Raw genomic sequence first — 17,413 nt, forward strand, 5'->3', positions numbered from 1 at the left:
TAAATATGCAGCATAGTCCCATGTCTTTCTTGGCGGGATCCGACAATAGTCCTCCATCTCCATCTTTAATTAATAAAACATAAAAATGCATGGACCCACGCCAAAAGCTATCTCTCGTAATGTGAGAAGCGTGAAGAGACCTAGAAGAGCACCCAGGCCCGTGGTCTCCACACAGGCTATGAACAAGCTGTCGCACGTAACACTCTCTGTCGAGCAAAAGATGTTGAGGGAGCGTATTTTGTCGTTCATGCGCGCCAACTTGTCCCAGTACAACTCTGATTGGAAGCATCCTGCCATGTTTGTGATTCAGGGGGACGCAGGTACGGGCAAATCTGTCATTCTAAACTCTTTGTTCAACGAAATTCAAAAACTATCCCAGCTCTCACCTTCTTCTGAAGATGTCTTGCATGGGACACATAATTATCTGGTAGTCAACCATCCTGAGATGCTGAAGCTATATCTCCGGATTAGTGACGGTTTCAAATACATATCTAAATCGTCATTGGAACGGCCCACATCGTTGATCAATAACTTACAAAAGAAGAACAGCATGGCCGATGTAGTCATTGTAGATGAAGCGCATTTATTGGCCACTTCTAAGGATGCTTTCAAAAGATTCTACGGCGAAAACCAATTGGAAGACTTGATGTCCCTTTGTAAAGTGCTGGTCCTGGTCTACGATGAGAAGCAAGCCCTAAGAATGGGGTCGTATTGGGACGAAGATTCTAACAACGGTGCCACTTTAAAGGACTTCTATAATCGGATGTCGCCAGAATCGAGGGATTGGTACGTTTTAAAGCAGCAATTTAGGGTTGCTGCTCCACAGAACGTGCTGAATTGGATTGACCAAGTTAGTGTCGCAGGCAAGATCCCGCCAATCGAATCTGTGCTATGCAAGGGTGATACTAATGGCGTTAGCGACAAAACTAAGGATTTTGATTTCAAAATTTGGGACGATTGTGGTGCCATGTATGAAGCCATAAAAGAAAAAGACCGTCAGTACGGCCAATGCAGAATGCTTTCCACCTACGATTTCCCCTACCGTTTAGACGGGAAGGACTACTATGTCGAATGTGGTGACAACTTCAAAGTTCGTTGGGATCGTTATACGCCACGTGAGGTGACGCCTTGGAGTGAGCGTGGTGACACCATTGATGAGATAGGTAGTGTGTACACGATCCAAGGGTTTGATCTGAATTATGCTGGGGTGATTTTGGGTCGCTCCATCGGGTATGATGCAGCTAATGACTGCATTAAACTTAGACCAGAGTTGTATGATGATAGAGCTGGTTTCACCAAAAAGAAAAACATTCACAATGCAGATGATGTCAAGCAAAAGATTATTATGAACAGTATTAACGTTCTTTTGACTCGTGGTGTACGTGGTCTTTATGTCTATGCGTACGATCCCGAGCTAAGAGAGAGACTGCTTCGTCCATCACAAAAATAAAGTACATTATATAGATACATTTTTATAAATACTGACTTTTCTTTGGCGTTGTCTTGAATAATCTACGCTGATTTTGCCTTTGGTATACTGGCCTTCTTCTTGTTGAGCGCCTCCCAGGTGATCCCACCAAATACGATGAATATCCCGACCCATTGTTGGAAACACACGGGCTTACCAAAGACCACAATACTTAAAACCATGGAGACCATTTTTCTGGTCACTGTTATCATGATCAAGATCAAAGAGCCAAACTTTTCCAAGGTATAAAAAATAAAGCATTGTCCCGTGGCGCCACAGACCGAATAAAGCATTAGGTAACTCCACACTTGTGGGTCCATCATCAATACTGAAACGGAGTTCTCCCACTGTTTATAGTCAACCACAATAAGATACAAAATGTTCCATAGTATCACGAAGAGGTTCAGCGTGAACATCAAATGTGCACCTGTTATCAAGCATCGCTCTCCCTTCTCTTGAGCCTTATTGGCCTTGAGTAACTTATCCTGAGTGGCATTTGTTAACCCGTCGAGGAATAAACTGGACGAGAGCAGTCCAAACCCTTGCAGTTTGTGGCTGTTTCCATCACTGTCAAGAGATCTCTTCAATTTCTTACCATCCTTGCCGCCAATAGTGAAAATAGTGACACCGAGACTTACTAAGATGGCTACAACTTTTTTCTGACTTGATATGGGCGTTCTGTACAACAGCAAATGCACTAATAACACAGGTATCATTTTACATGATTTGGCCAACATGTAAGTGAGGTAATCCACGTATTTCAGAGACGTTGTTGCCAGCGGACCTGAACTACTCTGTGTGAGTGAAATTAACATCAGTTGTTTCCAGTGGTCCTGAATCATCTTTAGAGGTGAATATTCCACTTTCTTCCACTTCAAATACAAGTAACCCATCATCATTGCCACAGTAGCTTGCATGAGGGCAATCACGTTGGGGAATTGGAATTTTTCCTTAGAGTTTGGCCACGTTCTCGTGGCCAAAGGCTCCTGTATCAACGCCCAGGTTAAAAACGTAGCGTATATCCCAATCGCACAGATCACTAAACTAGATGTACTTCCCGCCATACAAACACACGAACACTACCTTGATTGCTTCTCTTCGCTACCTTGCTAAATCTGTTTTGACTATATTGCTGTCATTTTTTCATGCTCGATGGATCTACAAAACTTGTCTTGAAAAGCGGTTGCCAGGGAAGTTTCGAGATAAAAACAACTGACAATTTGGTGATCACGCAAGCCATTGCGTCGATCGCAAACGACAGAGGTGTTATGACAGCGATCTGTTTTGGAAAAACTTCTATAAACGACTCAATTGATGTGATTTACACAATATTCCGTTGTTTTTACCACCTCGTAGTTCGTGATAGTATCTGAAAATTTTTTTGGGTAGAATTCACAGAGTGTATCTGAACAATATTAGCATAAACGAGCACTTGGAGGCCAGGTGAAGTCGGTTTCTACATTCGAAAGTTGTCAATTGTATTCAACCAAAGTGTATTTTCTTTTATTTATCACCAGTTAGAAACAAGAAAACGGTGAACTGAAGATGGTTGCCTATTCTCCAATTATTGCCACCTTTGGTAATCGTGCGGAACAGTTTTTGGAAACAGACTCTGATTTTGCCAGATATCATGCCAAATTGAATAAGAAATTGCAGCATCTGAGAAGCCGTTGCCATTTGATTACGAAAGATACAAAAAAGTACGCGAGTAAAAATAAGTATGGCGAAATTAGCTCCGAAGATTATGATAATAAGACTAAATTGATTGGTGTTTTGATTTTATTACATGCTGAAAGAGACCTGGCATTGGCCGAAACTTTGAAACTAAGAGCTCGCCAAAGGGGCAAGTTGAAGAAAAGTGAGGAAAAAGTTCTTTCCACAAGATTAAAGAAGGCATGCAAGACTGCTGACAAATTAGCCAACGTTACCCAAAATGAATCTCAATGGATAACTCGTGTTCAATACTTGGCCTTTGCTAAATTGACTCATGCGGAATATTTAATCAATGGGAAGAGATTCAAGAGGAAGGATAATGCCAAGATTTCAAATAATTTAGCTTTAGTGTTCGCCACTTTGGAGCACTTGAAAAGTTTAAATTTATTGTCTGAAGAAGTGACGGATAATATCATTGATAAATACCAATACTCTCTCAAGCTGTTCGCGGGCAATTTAATGACAATGCCCGAAATTAACAACTTTATCGTGGAAAGAGTTCAATCCGAGGAGAATAAGGAAGATGAACTAGCAAAACTACTATTGGACAATAAATTTGATATGAAAAAAATTACAACTTCTACTGAAGATCAAAAGGCTACCACCAATATTAACTGGAGATCATTCAACGCCAAGATAATTGATGCTGAAGTGGCCCAATTCTTAGAACAAGGGCTCTCCATTCATCCAACTCAGATCCCCCAATATACCCAGAAGCTATTAAGGTTGGAAAAAGCCTTAGACCTTCATGAAATTTACATTGCAAATCACGGTGATCAAGATGATGTAGATGAAATGGTTGAAAACAGTTCTGAGAACAACCAGATCATTTTGGCATACATTAAATACAATATTCTTTTGACATCTATTTCCCGTGAGAGAGACTTATTTTCTCATCTATGGAATCAATGGTTGAAATTGAATACTTCGATACCATCGAAATTAACTAAGTTCAAAGAAATGGCTCGTATTGTGAAAAATTTGACCAAGTATTTATCGGAAATCATGGAACTCCCTGGTGTTTACTCAGATGACGAGTTGCTAAGTCAACTAGATCTATGTAGGCTTTATTTCCAGCTTTTTCTGAATACTGGTTGCTTGAGTGTTTTATATCAATCGAAGGGTAGATATATGGAAGCACTAGCTCTATATGTCGACGCCCATCAAAGGTTAGAAAACAAGTTATCTGAGATTGGAACTCTGGATGAAATTTTACTTCCAGCATCTCTTCTGTCTTCAAATTACATCCAAGGCTTGCAAAAGAGAATCGAAAACGGCGGTAACAGTGTCATTGCGCTTGCGGAATACGAAAGAAGTAATCGTAGTGATAACCTGAAGAGATATGATTTAACGGTAATTGAAAAATTGGATTGTAGGAAAATAATGCCAACGGATATACAATTGAAGAATTTGTTTCCGCTCAAACCAAAAGTGTTGCCTGTTCCTAGTAAGCCAACTCTATTCGATTTGGCTTTCAATTACATAACATATGAGAAACAAGAAACTCCATCACCTCAGGTGAAAAATTCCATCGTTGAAAGTAACAGTCTCTCTCAGACATCAACCGCCAATGAACAAACAGGAAAAGAACCAAAGAAGAAGCGTGGTTTCTTGAGCCTATTTGGTCGTTAGTTTCTTCCTAGTATAATTGTATTTACATAACTATGTATAATCTTTTCAAAAAAGTAACGATTCCCAACGATAGTTACTCAACAATGAAAACTTACGTCCTCTCATGTATCATGTTTTTTATTTATCTTAACGTTGATGATTTTCATTCATCTCAAAAGAAAATTTTATGTTTAGTGTCCTTAAATAAACTATACATTAGAGTTAATATGCCGAGAAGAAATAAAAATACTAAGTATATTTGGTGATTTTTTGTTTTTCGATAAAAACGAATGTAGAGCATTCTTACAGAGAATTCCTGTTATAGAAAAAACTAACAATCAAATGCAGTAATTGACTATTGTTAACAACGACACTTGAGTGAAACAATTTCCATGTTTCATCTTTTGGTTCGACTTGCGTCTTCATTAGGTCTTTGAATGTGAAGGAGTCAACATCATCTGCGTACCGTTTATCGGGTCCTTTTCTTTTATCAATCATTTGAATACCAAACCTAGACCCATCAGATGTGGAGATTTTGAATATTATATCAGGGAATTTAGGGCCACTCGAACCAAACACCTTTACAGTTAATTCAGCTAATTTTTCACCTTTGATGTTCTTGAGAACGCCTCTTTCGTATAATTGCTTTGTATTCCATTTGAACTTCATGCCTTGTAGCTCCGAGCGCTCTCTTCCCTGAACCTTTTTCACTGCACTCTTAAAGTTTCCAAACTTACTTTTATGTACTGGTGAAAAATCCCTAGCTTTCTGAAAATTGCTTATCGTATGATCAATGTGTTTTTTCAGCCTGGATAATTCTATATCTAAGCTATGGTTTATTTCCGAAATTGTAGTAAGAGTATCTTTTGTGATGTGAATTTCTTGCGTAACATAATCAATTGCATAGTTGGGGTTCTTGATAGTATTTGCAATATCATTTAAGAAATTCTGCAACTGGTTATCAGAAGAGCAAAAAGTCCCTGTGCTTTCTAGTTCATGTATTTTCTTCAAAGTAACGTTCTTGAGTGTAAAATATTTCAATGGCTTCAGTTTCTGTACCATTGGATCTGCTCTGATTTTAGGATTTTCCTTCAAAAGTTTAGAAAAGCTAGGCTCATCTTGAGGAAGAACTGTACTGATCGAAAGATCATACAGATTGGTATCTACATCCTCGATCTGCATCATGTATACAAATGCCCTCTTAACTTGATCGTAAATTTTCCTCATCTTATCATCACTCACCAAAAATCTATACACAGAAGCATCTAATTCTAAAGTGATACGCCCTGACTTAGGAAATGATGAAGTATCCAAGTCCTTTTCCAAAATATCGTGCAAAATATCGGCTTCCGGGAATTCATCCAAATACTCTTCGAACTTACTGCTTATTTCTAGAACTTTCTCGGTCAATAGTTCCAATCTAGGACTTGGTGATACCATATCTAAGTAGATCAATCTGTCTCCTTCTTGTTCGTACTCCGGATCCACTAACACATTATAAAGAACGTCTTTGATATGTGGCTTTATTTCGTTAGCATATTGATTCAATGGATCTAAATAACCGTCGAAGTTTTTCATTTCAAAAACAGTAACCAAGGATTTTATTAGAATCTCGATTTTTCGATTATTATTTTGAATGTTAACGTCCTTGTATCCGTAATACTGTCTATTGATCAAATATTCAGAGATAAAGACATTTACCAGAACACTTGATATGGCTCTCAACGAATCAATCTCCTCTGTGTTCTTATCGGCGGCGTAGCAGAAGATTTTGGTGCAAAGATACCTTACTTCAATAGGGATGGTGTGGACTTTTCTGGTATAGATTTCTGCCACCATTTCAATTGCATGCCATAAACATCTCAAGTTCTCAATGAACTTGTTCTTAGTGTTTGTGTCGTCCACAGGCGAGCAATGTTGAGGTGAGTTAAAGCCGTGAATACCCTGATAAATTTTGTATGGGTCACTCTCAAAATCCACTGCTGGGTCTGTTAAGAAATCCAAAATCGGAATAATTACGGAAAAGAATTCTGGAGACTCTCTTTTCAAAAAATCTTGAAAAATGGTTCGCCAAAATTGCGATCTGTTATCAAGAAAACTTCTAATATTTGCAGCATCATTAACAGCGTTTTGCAACATCTCACAGATAAATCTGGTAAAGTATATCCTCTCCCTCTCACTCATCTTTTGGTTTACCGTTCCAAATGTCATATAAACATTTTTTGCAACAAAATTTGGTTCTTTTGAATACAACAATTTCCAATAAGAAGGATCGACCTGTAGCATATAAAACAATTTTTCGAATTTTGGATACTTAGACTTAGGAATTTTAGAGTCTGATATACTAAGTTCTTGATCTCTATCTTTCAAAAGTCCGTATTTTTCCAATACACCGGTCATGTTCAATTGCTGTCTTATGTTTTTCAATAATCGTTCCTTCTTCATATTTTCAGAATCAAGAGAAGCTTGGCAACTCTCCAGTTGATTTTGGACCTCTTCAATGGTTGCTGTTCCGTTCAGTAAAGAGACGAATTTTTTGACAGCCCACAGACTTGGATTTGGACAGTCTAGAAGCTCTAAATATGCGGACTTTTGGAGACTTTTTCTGATCCAGCTTTGCATCATGATAACAGATCTTATATTTCTCTGGTAAAAACTTGATCTTTGATTTAGGCTTTGACGTACTAAGGCGCCTTTAGAAAACGCTTGAAACACTTTTAGATTGTTATACTCCACAATGTCGTCTACCAAATCTAACGTGTAACGGACTAGAATGGCTCTCACCAATGCCTGAAGATCGTGTACAGTCTCATTAATATTGTCTTCGGGCGCAAAAAGTGAGCCAACTTTATGTCTTACGACCCTGCCGCGCATGCATGCTGATAATTGAATAATATTACAGTTTTCGTTTCTGAGTGAATATATGGATGATAATAAGGACGAACGTACAAATGATCCTCTAATAAGACTCTGGAAGTTCGTTATTTTTTCTTTGTGCTTGTCATCCATAGCAATTAATATAGCTTTTCCAGAAGTTCTTATGAAATTACCCCTAATAATGGCCGACAGACTCCTAATACTTTTATGTTCATTACTTAATCTCGAGTTGAGAGCGATAATCATGTTTCTCATTTGAGAGGAACGCACGTGAGACTGCAGTTTGATTAAAGGTGGGTGGGATATCTCAATATCATTCAACTTTTTCCTAACATCGGTTTTCAACAATTTTGAGCGGCAAAATGCTTGCAATCCTTCGATGATAGATGAATACCTTGACAGTGCAAATTTTAAATTATCGTGTTTATACCGAATTCTATTACTCTTAATGCGTGATTGTATTAACTCAATGTGAGGGACATCAGTCTTTACCCTTCTTATTGGCAAAGAATTTGATGATAATTGTCTGAACTTATATCCTCTTAGACCTGCTTGAAACTTTACTATGTCTTGTCCAAACAGGCTCAATAGTCTTTTTTGAATGTATAAGTTAAAACGGGTATTAACTCCTCGACAAATATTCTGTAGTTGTACCACTTTCTCCAAAAATTGCTCCTCCGTCATCCTTTCTCTTCTCATGGGAGAATAATGAGAAGGTGAGTATTTGAATGTTTGGTAGTAATTCAAATCTTCCTCTCTTGCACGGCTTCTTCTAGTGTAAAATTCTGTATCATATGTTAAGTATTTTGAGATACTGGGTGAATAATACGAGAGACTTTTATTTTTTATGGGGCTATATTCTAAGGATGGTGTAGGGCCCAAGAGGTTTGGTTCGATGGGTGTAAATGTCCCCTTCTTGATCATGGCATCTGAGATTAACATTTCTGGCGTTTCATAGGCTTGCGGTGGAGAAGTGCGGGAAGAAGTGTAGTTATTAACGTCAATTATATTCTTGCTTGGGGTGGTTGGCACTTCTTCCGTTGGAATATTTGACCTTTCATAACTATTAAAGTCATTTATTAAACCACTTCGTTTTTCTCTAAGTTCCTTAGGGGAGGCTGGTACAGAGTTGAGATTAGTTCCTAAAGATTTAAAGTCCCTTATCCTTGGCCATGTCTTTTTACAAGTGGCAATTTCTTCCTTGGTAAAACTTATTTGACCCGAAACATTGGTTAAGAGGGGTGTTTTGCCTGGCCATTTTTTATTAATCATTGATATAAGAATATGTAAAGTTTCAAAAACCTGTGGGAAGTTTTTTTTGTTGTAGAGGTCTTGTAATTCAAATCTAAAAGAGTCTGGAACACCGACATGTTCCACTAACCCGAAAAAGGCATTGATGTTCTGAGTATGTTTAAACTGCAACTTGTCTCCCGCAGGAAAGATGGTGGTCGCCAAGTCAGGATTTATCCTTTGAGTTAGCTTAGCCAGGTACACACCATTTCGTAGTACATCTTTGACACATAACTCTATTTCTGATGGTAGTGCCTCTTCAATAACTGCTTCGATCCATATTTTAACTTCCGACACCCTGCATAAAAATTCATAGTACTTCAATTCTATCTTTGAATAGTTGTTCAAATCTACTGTATATTTTCCTACGCGTTTGCTGGGAGGGGATGATTTCGCCTTTGCTGCGGAGCCTTCTACTTTTTGAGATAAATATGGTGAGTTGTTAACTAAAGTCTTTTTTTGCAGGTTGATTGAGGACACTAAATTTGACGATGAGTTAAGTCTAGAGCTTGACAAAGGTCTCAAAGGAGGCGCTACGTCAGTGCCTAGGTTCTCCATATAGCGACTTAAAAAGGAATTATTATTGCTCGATTTTGAAGGCGAACCTGAAAATGCCGTCATTTTTTGCACAACCTTATTACAAGTAATTGAGCTGCAATCGCTTTCCTGTATAAATTATGTGATTCAGCCAAGCGACTTTTAATAAAGTAGAAAGGTAAGGTTTGTTGATGTCAATGACAGGGTTTTTTTAGTTTCGAGATGAAATAATTTGAATTGTTTACATCTTTCCTCTTTAGGATATGCCATTAATGATGTGCTGAAATCATTAAATACGATATATAACAGTAATGCTAATGAAAAGGTTTATAAGTAAGTCTGTAGTAAACGCATTGTATCGTTGTCGCAGGTGTCAAAATCTTCAAAGGTAAAAGCAGTGTTAGCGCCATAACTTTGAAAAGGGTCGGAAAAATCTTGTATGACTAAGTGGTCACGAGTACTTGCACTGAATATGCAGTTATGGCAATTTTCTATGATTACCACTTGTTTACAGTCGCTATCTGAGCACAACTCTTCGATCTGAATTTTGCAATTTTGCAAATTACGTAAACGAATTTGAATATCTGCTTTGGGTGGCAAACGAAAAAAAACTATAGAATCGCCACAATCCGTCATGAATATACTACCTCTTTGAAAGTATATTCTTTGTAGATTAATGACACTCTTTGTAATATTATGGAAGCTTAACGAACCGCTATCTACATTGTCGTTGCTCGGATTTGTCGCTGACGCGACAGTACATGATTCTAAGTTTTCAAATGCTGAATCTCCTCTCTCCAAAACATAATTTTCTCCCACTGCAGTAATTGTCTCCTTCCTATTCACAAGCTCTGCCTGAGCAGCTTTCTCCTTGGCCGTTTCCGGCAAAGTTTTCTGTTTGAAGGAGAATAACCGCTTTTTGTCCTTTGACTTCGATAGTTTCGCATGAACAGACTTAAGAATACTTTCTATATCATTAGAAAAATGCTCTTTTTCATATAATGTCAAAGAAGGCGCTACTGCGCTCAATTCACCTCGAAGGCTCGTAATCTTTCCTCGTAAGGTTCTATAATCATTTGTTATGGTAAGTTCCCGTTCAAGCTCTACTCATAAAAAGGTTGCAGGATAATGAAGAGTTAGTATGACGCAGAATGCAAAAAAAATTGACTTCGACATACCTTTTATTCTTGTAGCAAAGTCCATTACTTTTACATCATTCAGATGACACCCTCGTTTTTCCATAATCCAATTAGTCTTGCTTTTTCCTTATTAAGTCTGAAACGCGTTGGAATATTGCAGGAAAAAAAATAGAAAAAAAATACCGTAATCTTTTCTTTTTTCGTAGTTCCTTCTATGCAGATGCCCTATTTACACAGTTATTTATTGATTTGAATACTTATACGTCATATGATATGTTTTGCTTGCAACAAAATCAAAGCGATGAGGGTTTTACCTAATCAACTTCTTCCATTTCGGTATCAGCTGGAACTTCCTCGACAGGAACGTCGGCGGCTGCTACTGGAGCTTCTTCAGCTTCTTCTTCTTCATCAATGTTCAAACCCAAGGATATCAATCTGTTGATTCTTGCTGCAAAAGAAGTTGGTTCGTCTAAACTGAAACCAGAAGTCAGCAAAGCAGTCTCGTATAACAGGTTGGTCAAATCTTTGACAGTTTTATCTTGAGCGCCACCTTCGTCAACTCTCTTTTTCAATTCTTTGATAATTGGAGATTTTGGGGAAATTTCGAAAGTTTTCTTGGATGACATGTAGGACGACATGGAGGAGTCTCTTAAAGCTTGAGCCTTCATGATTCTTTCCATATTAGCGGACCAACCAAATTGACCGGTTCTGATGGCAGCTGGAGCATCCAATAATTTGTATGAAACAACAACCTTTTCGACTTGGTCGCCCAAAATTTCCTTCAAGGCCTTGGTCAATGGTTCGTATTCCTTAATTTCCTTCTCTCTTTCAGCCTTCTCTTCATCAGTTTCTTCCAATTCAAAGTCTTTGGTGATATCGACCAAAGTCTTACCTTCGAACTCCTTTAATTGAGTGAAGGCGTATTCATCGATTGGATCAGTTAAGAACAAAACCTCAAAGTTTTTAGCCTTCAAGGCATCCAAGAAAGGAGACTTCTCGATAGCCTTCAAAGATTCACCAGTGATGTAGTATATGTTCTTTTGATGTTCTGGCATTCTGGTAACGTAATCGGTCAAAGATGTCAATTCATCTACAGATTTGGTAGAGTTGTAACGTAGCAATTTAGCCAAGGCAACCCTGTTTTGAGTATCTTCATGAACACCCAACTTTATGTTCTTAGAGAAGGCAGAGTAGAACTTCTCAAATTGTTCAGAATCTTCAGCAATTTCGTTGAACGCTTCAATCAACTTCTTGACAATGTTCTTTCTAATGACCTTCATGATCTTGTTTTGTTGGAGCATTTCTCTGGACAAGTTCAATGGTAAATCTTCGGAGTCCACAACACCTCTAACGAATGATAACCATTCTGGAATCAAGTCCTCAGCTTCATCTGTGATGAAAACACGACGAACGTACAATTTGATGTTGTTCTTCTTCTTCTTGCTTTCAAACAAGTCGAATGGGGCTCTCTTTGGAATGAATAAGATAGCTCTGAATTCCAGTTGACCTTCGACGGAGAAATGCTTGACGTATAGTGGGTCTTCCCAATCGTTGGAAATGGATTTGTAGAAGGCATTGTATTCTTCTTGGGTGATGTCGGATGGGTTTCTAGTCCACAATGGCTTGGTCTTATTCAATTCTTCCAATTCTTGAACTTCTTCCTTCACTTTCTTAGTTTTTGGCTTCTTTTCTTCTTCTTCTTCATCTACTTCTTCCAACTTCGGTTTCTTGTCATCTTCATCCTTTTTTTCTTCGTCCTTGTTTTCTTCATCCTTGTTTTCTTCCTCTGCAATAGGAACTTCCTTTTCAACCTCTTTAGTAACAAGTAATTGGATTGGGTAGGCAACGAATTCGGAGTGTCTCTTGACGACTTCCTTAATTTTCTTTTCTTCTAAGTATTCTAATTGATCGTCTTTCAAAAATAGTCTTAAGACGGTACCCCTACCAATTCTTTCATTAGCTTCGTCCAAGGTAACGGTGAAAGAACCACCTGCATTGGATTCCCAGATATATTGTTCATCGTCGTTGCTCTTTGAGATGACTTGAACCCTGTCAGCAACCAAGAATAAGGAGTAGAAACCAACACCGAATTGACCGATCATGGAGACATCGGCACCAGCAGAAAGAGCTTCCATAAAAGCCTTAGTACCGGATTTGGCGATGGTACCCAAGTTATTAATTAACTCTGCCTTGGTCATACCAATACCAGAATCTCTTATCTCCAAGACTTTTTCTTCTGGTTTTGGAGTAATTCTAATGAATAAATCAGGTTCAGTTTCCAATTCCTTTGGGTCAGACAAAGACTTGTATCTGATTTTGTCCAGCGCATCTGAGGCATTGGATATCAATTCTCTCAAGAAAATTTCCTTGTTAGAATAGACAGTGTTGATGATCAAACTCATCAACTGAGTTATTTCAGCTTGAAATTCAAAAGTCTCACCAGCCATATTTTGTGTGTGTGTGTGTGTGTGTTCGCGTTTTGTTGCAGCACTCTATCTTCTTTCAGATCTAACGTCGTAAGCCCAATAACAGCAAGGGGAGAAAAAACTTCGTGAAGCAAGAATTGAAGAGATAGATCCTGTTTTTATATGTTTTAGGGGATAGCAGAAGGACTTTGTAGTTATAAAGATGCAAATTAACCGCTCATAGAACGATGCGCGTATTTTTCTTCCACGGCGTTCTAGAAAAAAAGAAAAAAGCAAAAGTAATTCCGCGAAGCTCGAAGGGAACCAGTATTGTTCGAGCGATATGTGGTAGCCGCCACGATAATGCAGTTCATTTGTACTCATTTTTGGATATGCCATGGGTGGTCTGTTCATATGTATGTTTGAAGCAGTTTGCTGCTGCATGATGTGAAATAAATTTTAGGTACGCAATACAGTTGAAAACTTGTTTTAGATGGGGGCACACAAACGCAAATTAAAAGAAACATATTCGCAGTAGAGAATCCACCTTGTTACTTGTGCATTGTGGCATTTTCTTTGCCACTCTTTATTCTTCGGTGGCAGCTTCTCTGCAATTGGGATACATTAGTTTCGCGTCACTAATTACAAGGAAAGAGGAACCGGAGCAATTCTATTTGCTGTCACTGACAATGTATCACTATATACGGTAATATGAAATTTTCAAAGAAAAGGTAGAAAAGTAATACAGCAAAAGAGAGAAACAGGAAAGATCGATGACTTGAATGCTAGCTGTTTAAATAAAAGTTATAACTGTACGGTATTCAAAAGTGTTCCGCTCTCTTTAGGAAAAGCTATTACAAATCAACAAAAAACCATATTTACACGCAAATATGGGCCTACACACTGAACCATTGGAGCAGGAAGATCAAGAGGCCATAATACTCGATGCCAGAGCTGGCGACTTGGAATCGCTCAAGAATATATTTAGCACTTTAATCAGTCCTAAACTACTCATTACTTGCAGGGAGAGCGGGTCTAATTCCACAGCTTTGCACATGGCTGCAGCCAATGGCTACATAGAGACGGTCAAGTATATTCTAGAGACGGTTTCTCGCGAAAACAGTGTAGAAGAATTGAAAGCCTTCATCAATGAGGCCAACGAAACGGGAAACACGGCTTTACACTGGTCCTCGTTGAATGGCAAGTTGGACGTAGTAAAACTACTGTGTGACGAATATGAGGCTGATCCCTTTATCAGAAACAAGTTTGGCCACGATGCCATCTTTGAAGCTGAGAACAGCGGGAAGGAAGAAGTGGAGACATACTTTCTAAAGAAGTATGACGTCGAGCCGGAGGATGACGAAGATACACAGGCAGCGGGAGAGGGATCCGTGCAGATCACAAAAGGTACAGAAATTGAACAAGTCACCAAGGAAGCCACTGAGGCTTTAAGAGAGGAAACCGAAAAGTTGAACATAAATGAGGATTAGGCAAGGAGCTTTCTTTTTTCCACGTGAAGTAGAGGCAGTTTACATACATCAAGCATGATATTCCATTCTCAGTATTGGAGGAGATAAAGAAAGGTTGGAGCAGGCAGAAATGCATTGATCGATACAACTAAGTAAAGAAAAGACTAGCGATAGTATATATTTTTATCACAATCAAAAACACGCTTTAAAAGTGCATATTTGCACGCACACCTAGCCATTATACCAAGCATTAAGTGTTACCCGCGGAACAACTGTCCTCATCATCGACGGAGTGAAAAATTTTGTAGCTGCGAGCAAAAGTGAATTCGATGGAGAAAAAGAAAAAGAAGAAACTGAAGACACCAGAGGAAAGCGTCGTTACAAGAGAAACTAGAGTAGCCAATTTTTTTTTATTTCAGCTGAAAAGCATCCAGTAAACCAGTCATATATTGAGCACGCACAAGATGTCCTCCGATTTAGCTGCTGAGTTAGGTTTTGACCCTACATTAAAGAAGAAAAAGAAGACGAAGAAGGTAGTCCCAGATGATTTTGATGCTGCAGTAAACGGCAAGGAAAACGGTTCAGGTGATGATCTATTCGTCGGATTAAAAAAGAAAAAAAAGAAGTCCAAGAGTGCTTCTGCCGAAGCTGACCCTGAAAAGGCGCCCACTGATGACATAGCAGAAGCCTTGGGTGAACTATCCTTGAAGAAGAAAAAGAAGAAGACAAAGGACAGTAGCGTGGACGCGTTCGAAAAAGAGCTAGCCAAAGCTGGTCTCGATAATGTGGAAGCTGAAAGCAAGGAAGCCACTCCAAGTGCTGGCTCCAGCATTCAACAAGAAGTTGGTCTGCCTTATTCAGAGTTATTATCTAGATTTTTCAATATTCTAAGAACTAATAATCCAGAACTTGCTGGCGATAGAACTGGTCCAAAGTTCAGAATTCCTCCACCTGTTTGTTTGCGTGATGGTAAAAAGACTATTTTCTCGAATATCCAAGATATCGCCGAAAAATTGCATAGATCTCCAGAACATTTAATTCAATATCTATTTGCAGAATTAGGTACATCCGGTTCTGTTGACGGTCAAAAGAGATTAGTTATTAAGGGTAAGTTTCAATCTAAACAAATGGAAAATGTTTTAAGAAGATATATTTTGGAATATGTCACTTGTAAAACTTGTAAGAGTATTAACACTGAATTGAAGAGAGAGCAATCAAATAGATTGTTCTTCATGGTCTGTAAAAGTTGTGGTTCTACCAGATCCGTCTCTTCTATCAAAACCGGTTTCCAAGCTACCGTGGGTAAGAGAAGGAGAATGTGATGCTGGTGCTTTATCTGTTAGCATATATATAATAAATACGGATTTCGTCTATCTTGTGTATTTTATTCGTTTCATTAGATATTTAATGTTCAAATGAAAAAATATTAAAAAAAATAACTTTAATATACCACTTAAAAACTCTAGTAGTAATGGAAAAGAAGAAATTAATGCACGGATATAAATTCAAACGACGGCAGCGATCCTCATCAGTAAGGATGTACACATTGCATGGGACCAGCCAAATATCGTGTCCTGTTTTTCCATCACTGAGGCGGGAAAAACCTTGATAAGTAGAATCGATCAACTGTCTAAATCTTGTAGAAGGTTTAATAATTGGCTGGTTGTAGGCCTTTGTATAGGGTCGACTTGAATACATCTCTTGATAACGTCCAAAAGTCTTTCAGAAAACCGGGAATTCCTGGGGAAACTATACTTTCCAGTGTTTATCGCATAGGTTAAAGAAGCTCCATGTATTTGTTCTTCTCGCTCAAAAGGGGAAATGCCGAACATCAATGTATAAAACGTGCAACCCATGGACCAAATATCCACTTTACAACTCAACGCCTGATTCAATTTCAAATTCAAAAGTTCCGGCGCAGTGTATGGCAATGTACAGTTGTCATTGACCCATTCTTGTAGTTCGCTGAGCTGATTTCTATTACCAATCGTTATGTCTGCTTGGGAACAAGAGCCGAGATCACCTATTACTGGCAATCCATCAGAAGAGAATAGAATGTTTGAGGGTGTGATATCACGGTGTGCATATGCTATCAAACCAGCTGAACTGGAAGAAAGCATATCCATTTCTAATGGGGTATCTTCTAGTAGCATCGCCGTTTCATCACTATAAGTCATGGATATAGTATCAACAGTCGTTCTGGTAGTGACGTTGTCCTGTCTCGATGCCGGATCGTGTAAGCAAAGTAAACCTCTTGTCACTCCTAGCATTATCCTTACGCACTCTGCTTCTGAAATGAAAGTACCCTCAAGCAGCCGACGATTAATCGAATCTTGTAAGCTTCCTAATGAGTAGTAAGGTAAGATTATGTAGATTGTCTTCGATCCATCCTTCTCCTGCATTACTTGAGAGTCAATGCTTTGAATAACATAAGGGCTTTGGAATCGTTTGTAGTTTTCAATTTCTCGCATACCATTGGATATATTTTCTACGCTGGGGCAAATTATCTTCTTCAGTGCGTACAATTCTGCTGTAGCAGCACTGTTCTCCATACTGAGAGAGCCCTTCAATAGTTGCACCAGATACACGAACGACATTCCACCTTCTCCCAGTAACCGTTGGATCTTATACCGTCTATCATTTACTCTGATAGTTGTATCAGAAAAGCCGCGACAGCAGCACAAATACTGAAACAATTCGAACACAATAGAACTCATTGATTAGGTACGGCAAACACAATTTTACTATCACCAGACACTCAACGAGTTGACGGTTGCTTTTATTTTCTTCCGTGTTGTCTTTTGAACAAAAGATAGCTCAACATCTTACAAAGCTAAATATCGAAAAGGTTCTCAGGTTCGGTGAGATACGATCAGCACAACAAGCGTTATCCAAGTAAAAAAA

General features: G+C 38.6%; 9 protein-coding genes across 9 annotated transcripts; 4 read left to right on the forward strand and 5 right to left on the reverse strand.

Annotated features, from left to right (window-relative positions):
- Positions 1-85: 85 nt before the first annotated feature.
- Positions 86-1,450, forward strand: SKDI16G0330 (uncharacterized protein; the record flags this gene model as incomplete). The annotated part of the gene is made up of 1 exon (XM_056231599.1): positions 86-1,450. The coding sequence occupies one exon, from the start codon at positions 86-88 to the stop codon at positions 1,448-1,450; it is 1,365 nt and encodes a 454-aa protein (XP_056085402.1).
- Positions 1,451-1,512: 62 nt separating this feature from the next.
- Positions 1,513-2,532, reverse strand: HUT1 (UDP-galactose transporter HUT1; the record flags this gene model as incomplete). The annotated part of the gene is made up of 1 exon (XM_056231600.1): positions 1,513-2,532. One exon carries the CDS (start codon positions 2,530-2,532, stop codon positions 1,513-1,515), a length of 1,020 nt encoding a protein of 339 aa, XP_056085403.1.
- A 481-nt stretch (positions 2,533-3,013) lies between these two features.
- SRP68 (signal recognition particle subunit SRP68) lies at positions 3,014-4,813 on the forward strand (the record flags this gene model as incomplete). Its single annotated transcript, XM_056231601.1, has 1 exon — positions 3,014-4,813. The coding sequence occupies one exon, from the start codon at positions 3,014-3,016 to the stop codon at positions 4,811-4,813; it is 1,800 nt and encodes a 599-aa protein (XP_056085404.1).
- Positions 4,814-5,095: 282 nt separating this feature from the next.
- Positions 5,096-9,580, reverse strand: IQG1 (Iqg1p; the record flags this gene model as incomplete). Its single annotated transcript, XM_056231602.1, has 1 exon — positions 5,096-9,580. The coding sequence occupies one exon, from the start codon at positions 9,578-9,580 to the stop codon at positions 5,096-5,098; it is 4,485 nt and encodes a 1,494-aa protein (XP_056085405.1).
- Positions 9,581-9,823: 243 nt separating this feature from the next.
- CIN2 (GTPase-activating protein CIN2) lies at positions 9,824-10,132 on the reverse strand (the record flags this gene model as incomplete). Its single annotated transcript, XM_056231605.1, has 1 exon — positions 9,824-10,132. One exon carries the CDS (start codon positions 10,130-10,132, stop codon positions 9,824-9,826), a length of 309 nt encoding a protein of 102 aa, XP_056085406.1.
- An 817-nt stretch (positions 10,133-10,949) lies between these two features.
- On the reverse strand, positions 10,950-13,082 carry HSP82 (Hsp90 family chaperone HSP82; the record flags this gene model as incomplete). Its single annotated transcript, XM_056231606.1, has 1 exon — positions 10,950-13,082. The coding sequence occupies one exon, from the start codon at positions 13,080-13,082 to the stop codon at positions 10,950-10,952; it is 2,133 nt and encodes a 710-aa protein (XP_056085407.1).
- Positions 13,083-13,930: 848 nt separating this feature from the next.
- YAR1 (Yar1p) lies at positions 13,931-14,530 on the forward strand (the record flags this gene model as incomplete). The annotated part of the gene is made up of 1 exon (XM_056231607.1): positions 13,931-14,530. The coding sequence occupies one exon, from the start codon at positions 13,931-13,933 to the stop codon at positions 14,528-14,530; it is 600 nt and encodes a 199-aa protein (XP_056085408.1).
- Positions 14,531-14,973: 443 nt separating this feature from the next.
- On the forward strand, positions 14,974-15,831 carry SUI3 (translation initiation factor eIF2 subunit beta; the record flags this gene model as incomplete). The annotated part of the gene is made up of 1 exon (XM_056231608.1): positions 14,974-15,831. One exon carries the CDS (start codon positions 14,974-14,976, stop codon positions 15,829-15,831), a length of 858 nt encoding a protein of 285 aa, XP_056085409.1.
- A 300-nt stretch (positions 15,832-16,131) lies between these two features.
- Positions 16,132-17,226, reverse strand: ENV7 (putative serine/threonine protein kinase ENV7; the record flags this gene model as incomplete). The annotated part of the gene is made up of 1 exon (XM_056231609.1): positions 16,132-17,226. The coding sequence occupies one exon, from the start codon at positions 17,224-17,226 to the stop codon at positions 16,132-16,134; it is 1,095 nt and encodes a 364-aa protein (XP_056085410.1).
- Between the last annotated feature and the right edge of the window lie 187 nt (positions 17,227-17,413).

This window comes from Saccharomyces kudriavzevii, assembly GCF_947243775.1.
Source record: "Saccharomyces kudriavzevii IFO 1802 strain IFO1802 genome assembly, chromosome: 16".
NCBI lineage: Eukaryota > Fungi > Ascomycota > Saccharomycetes > Saccharomycetales > Saccharomycetaceae > Saccharomyces > Saccharomyces kudriavzevii.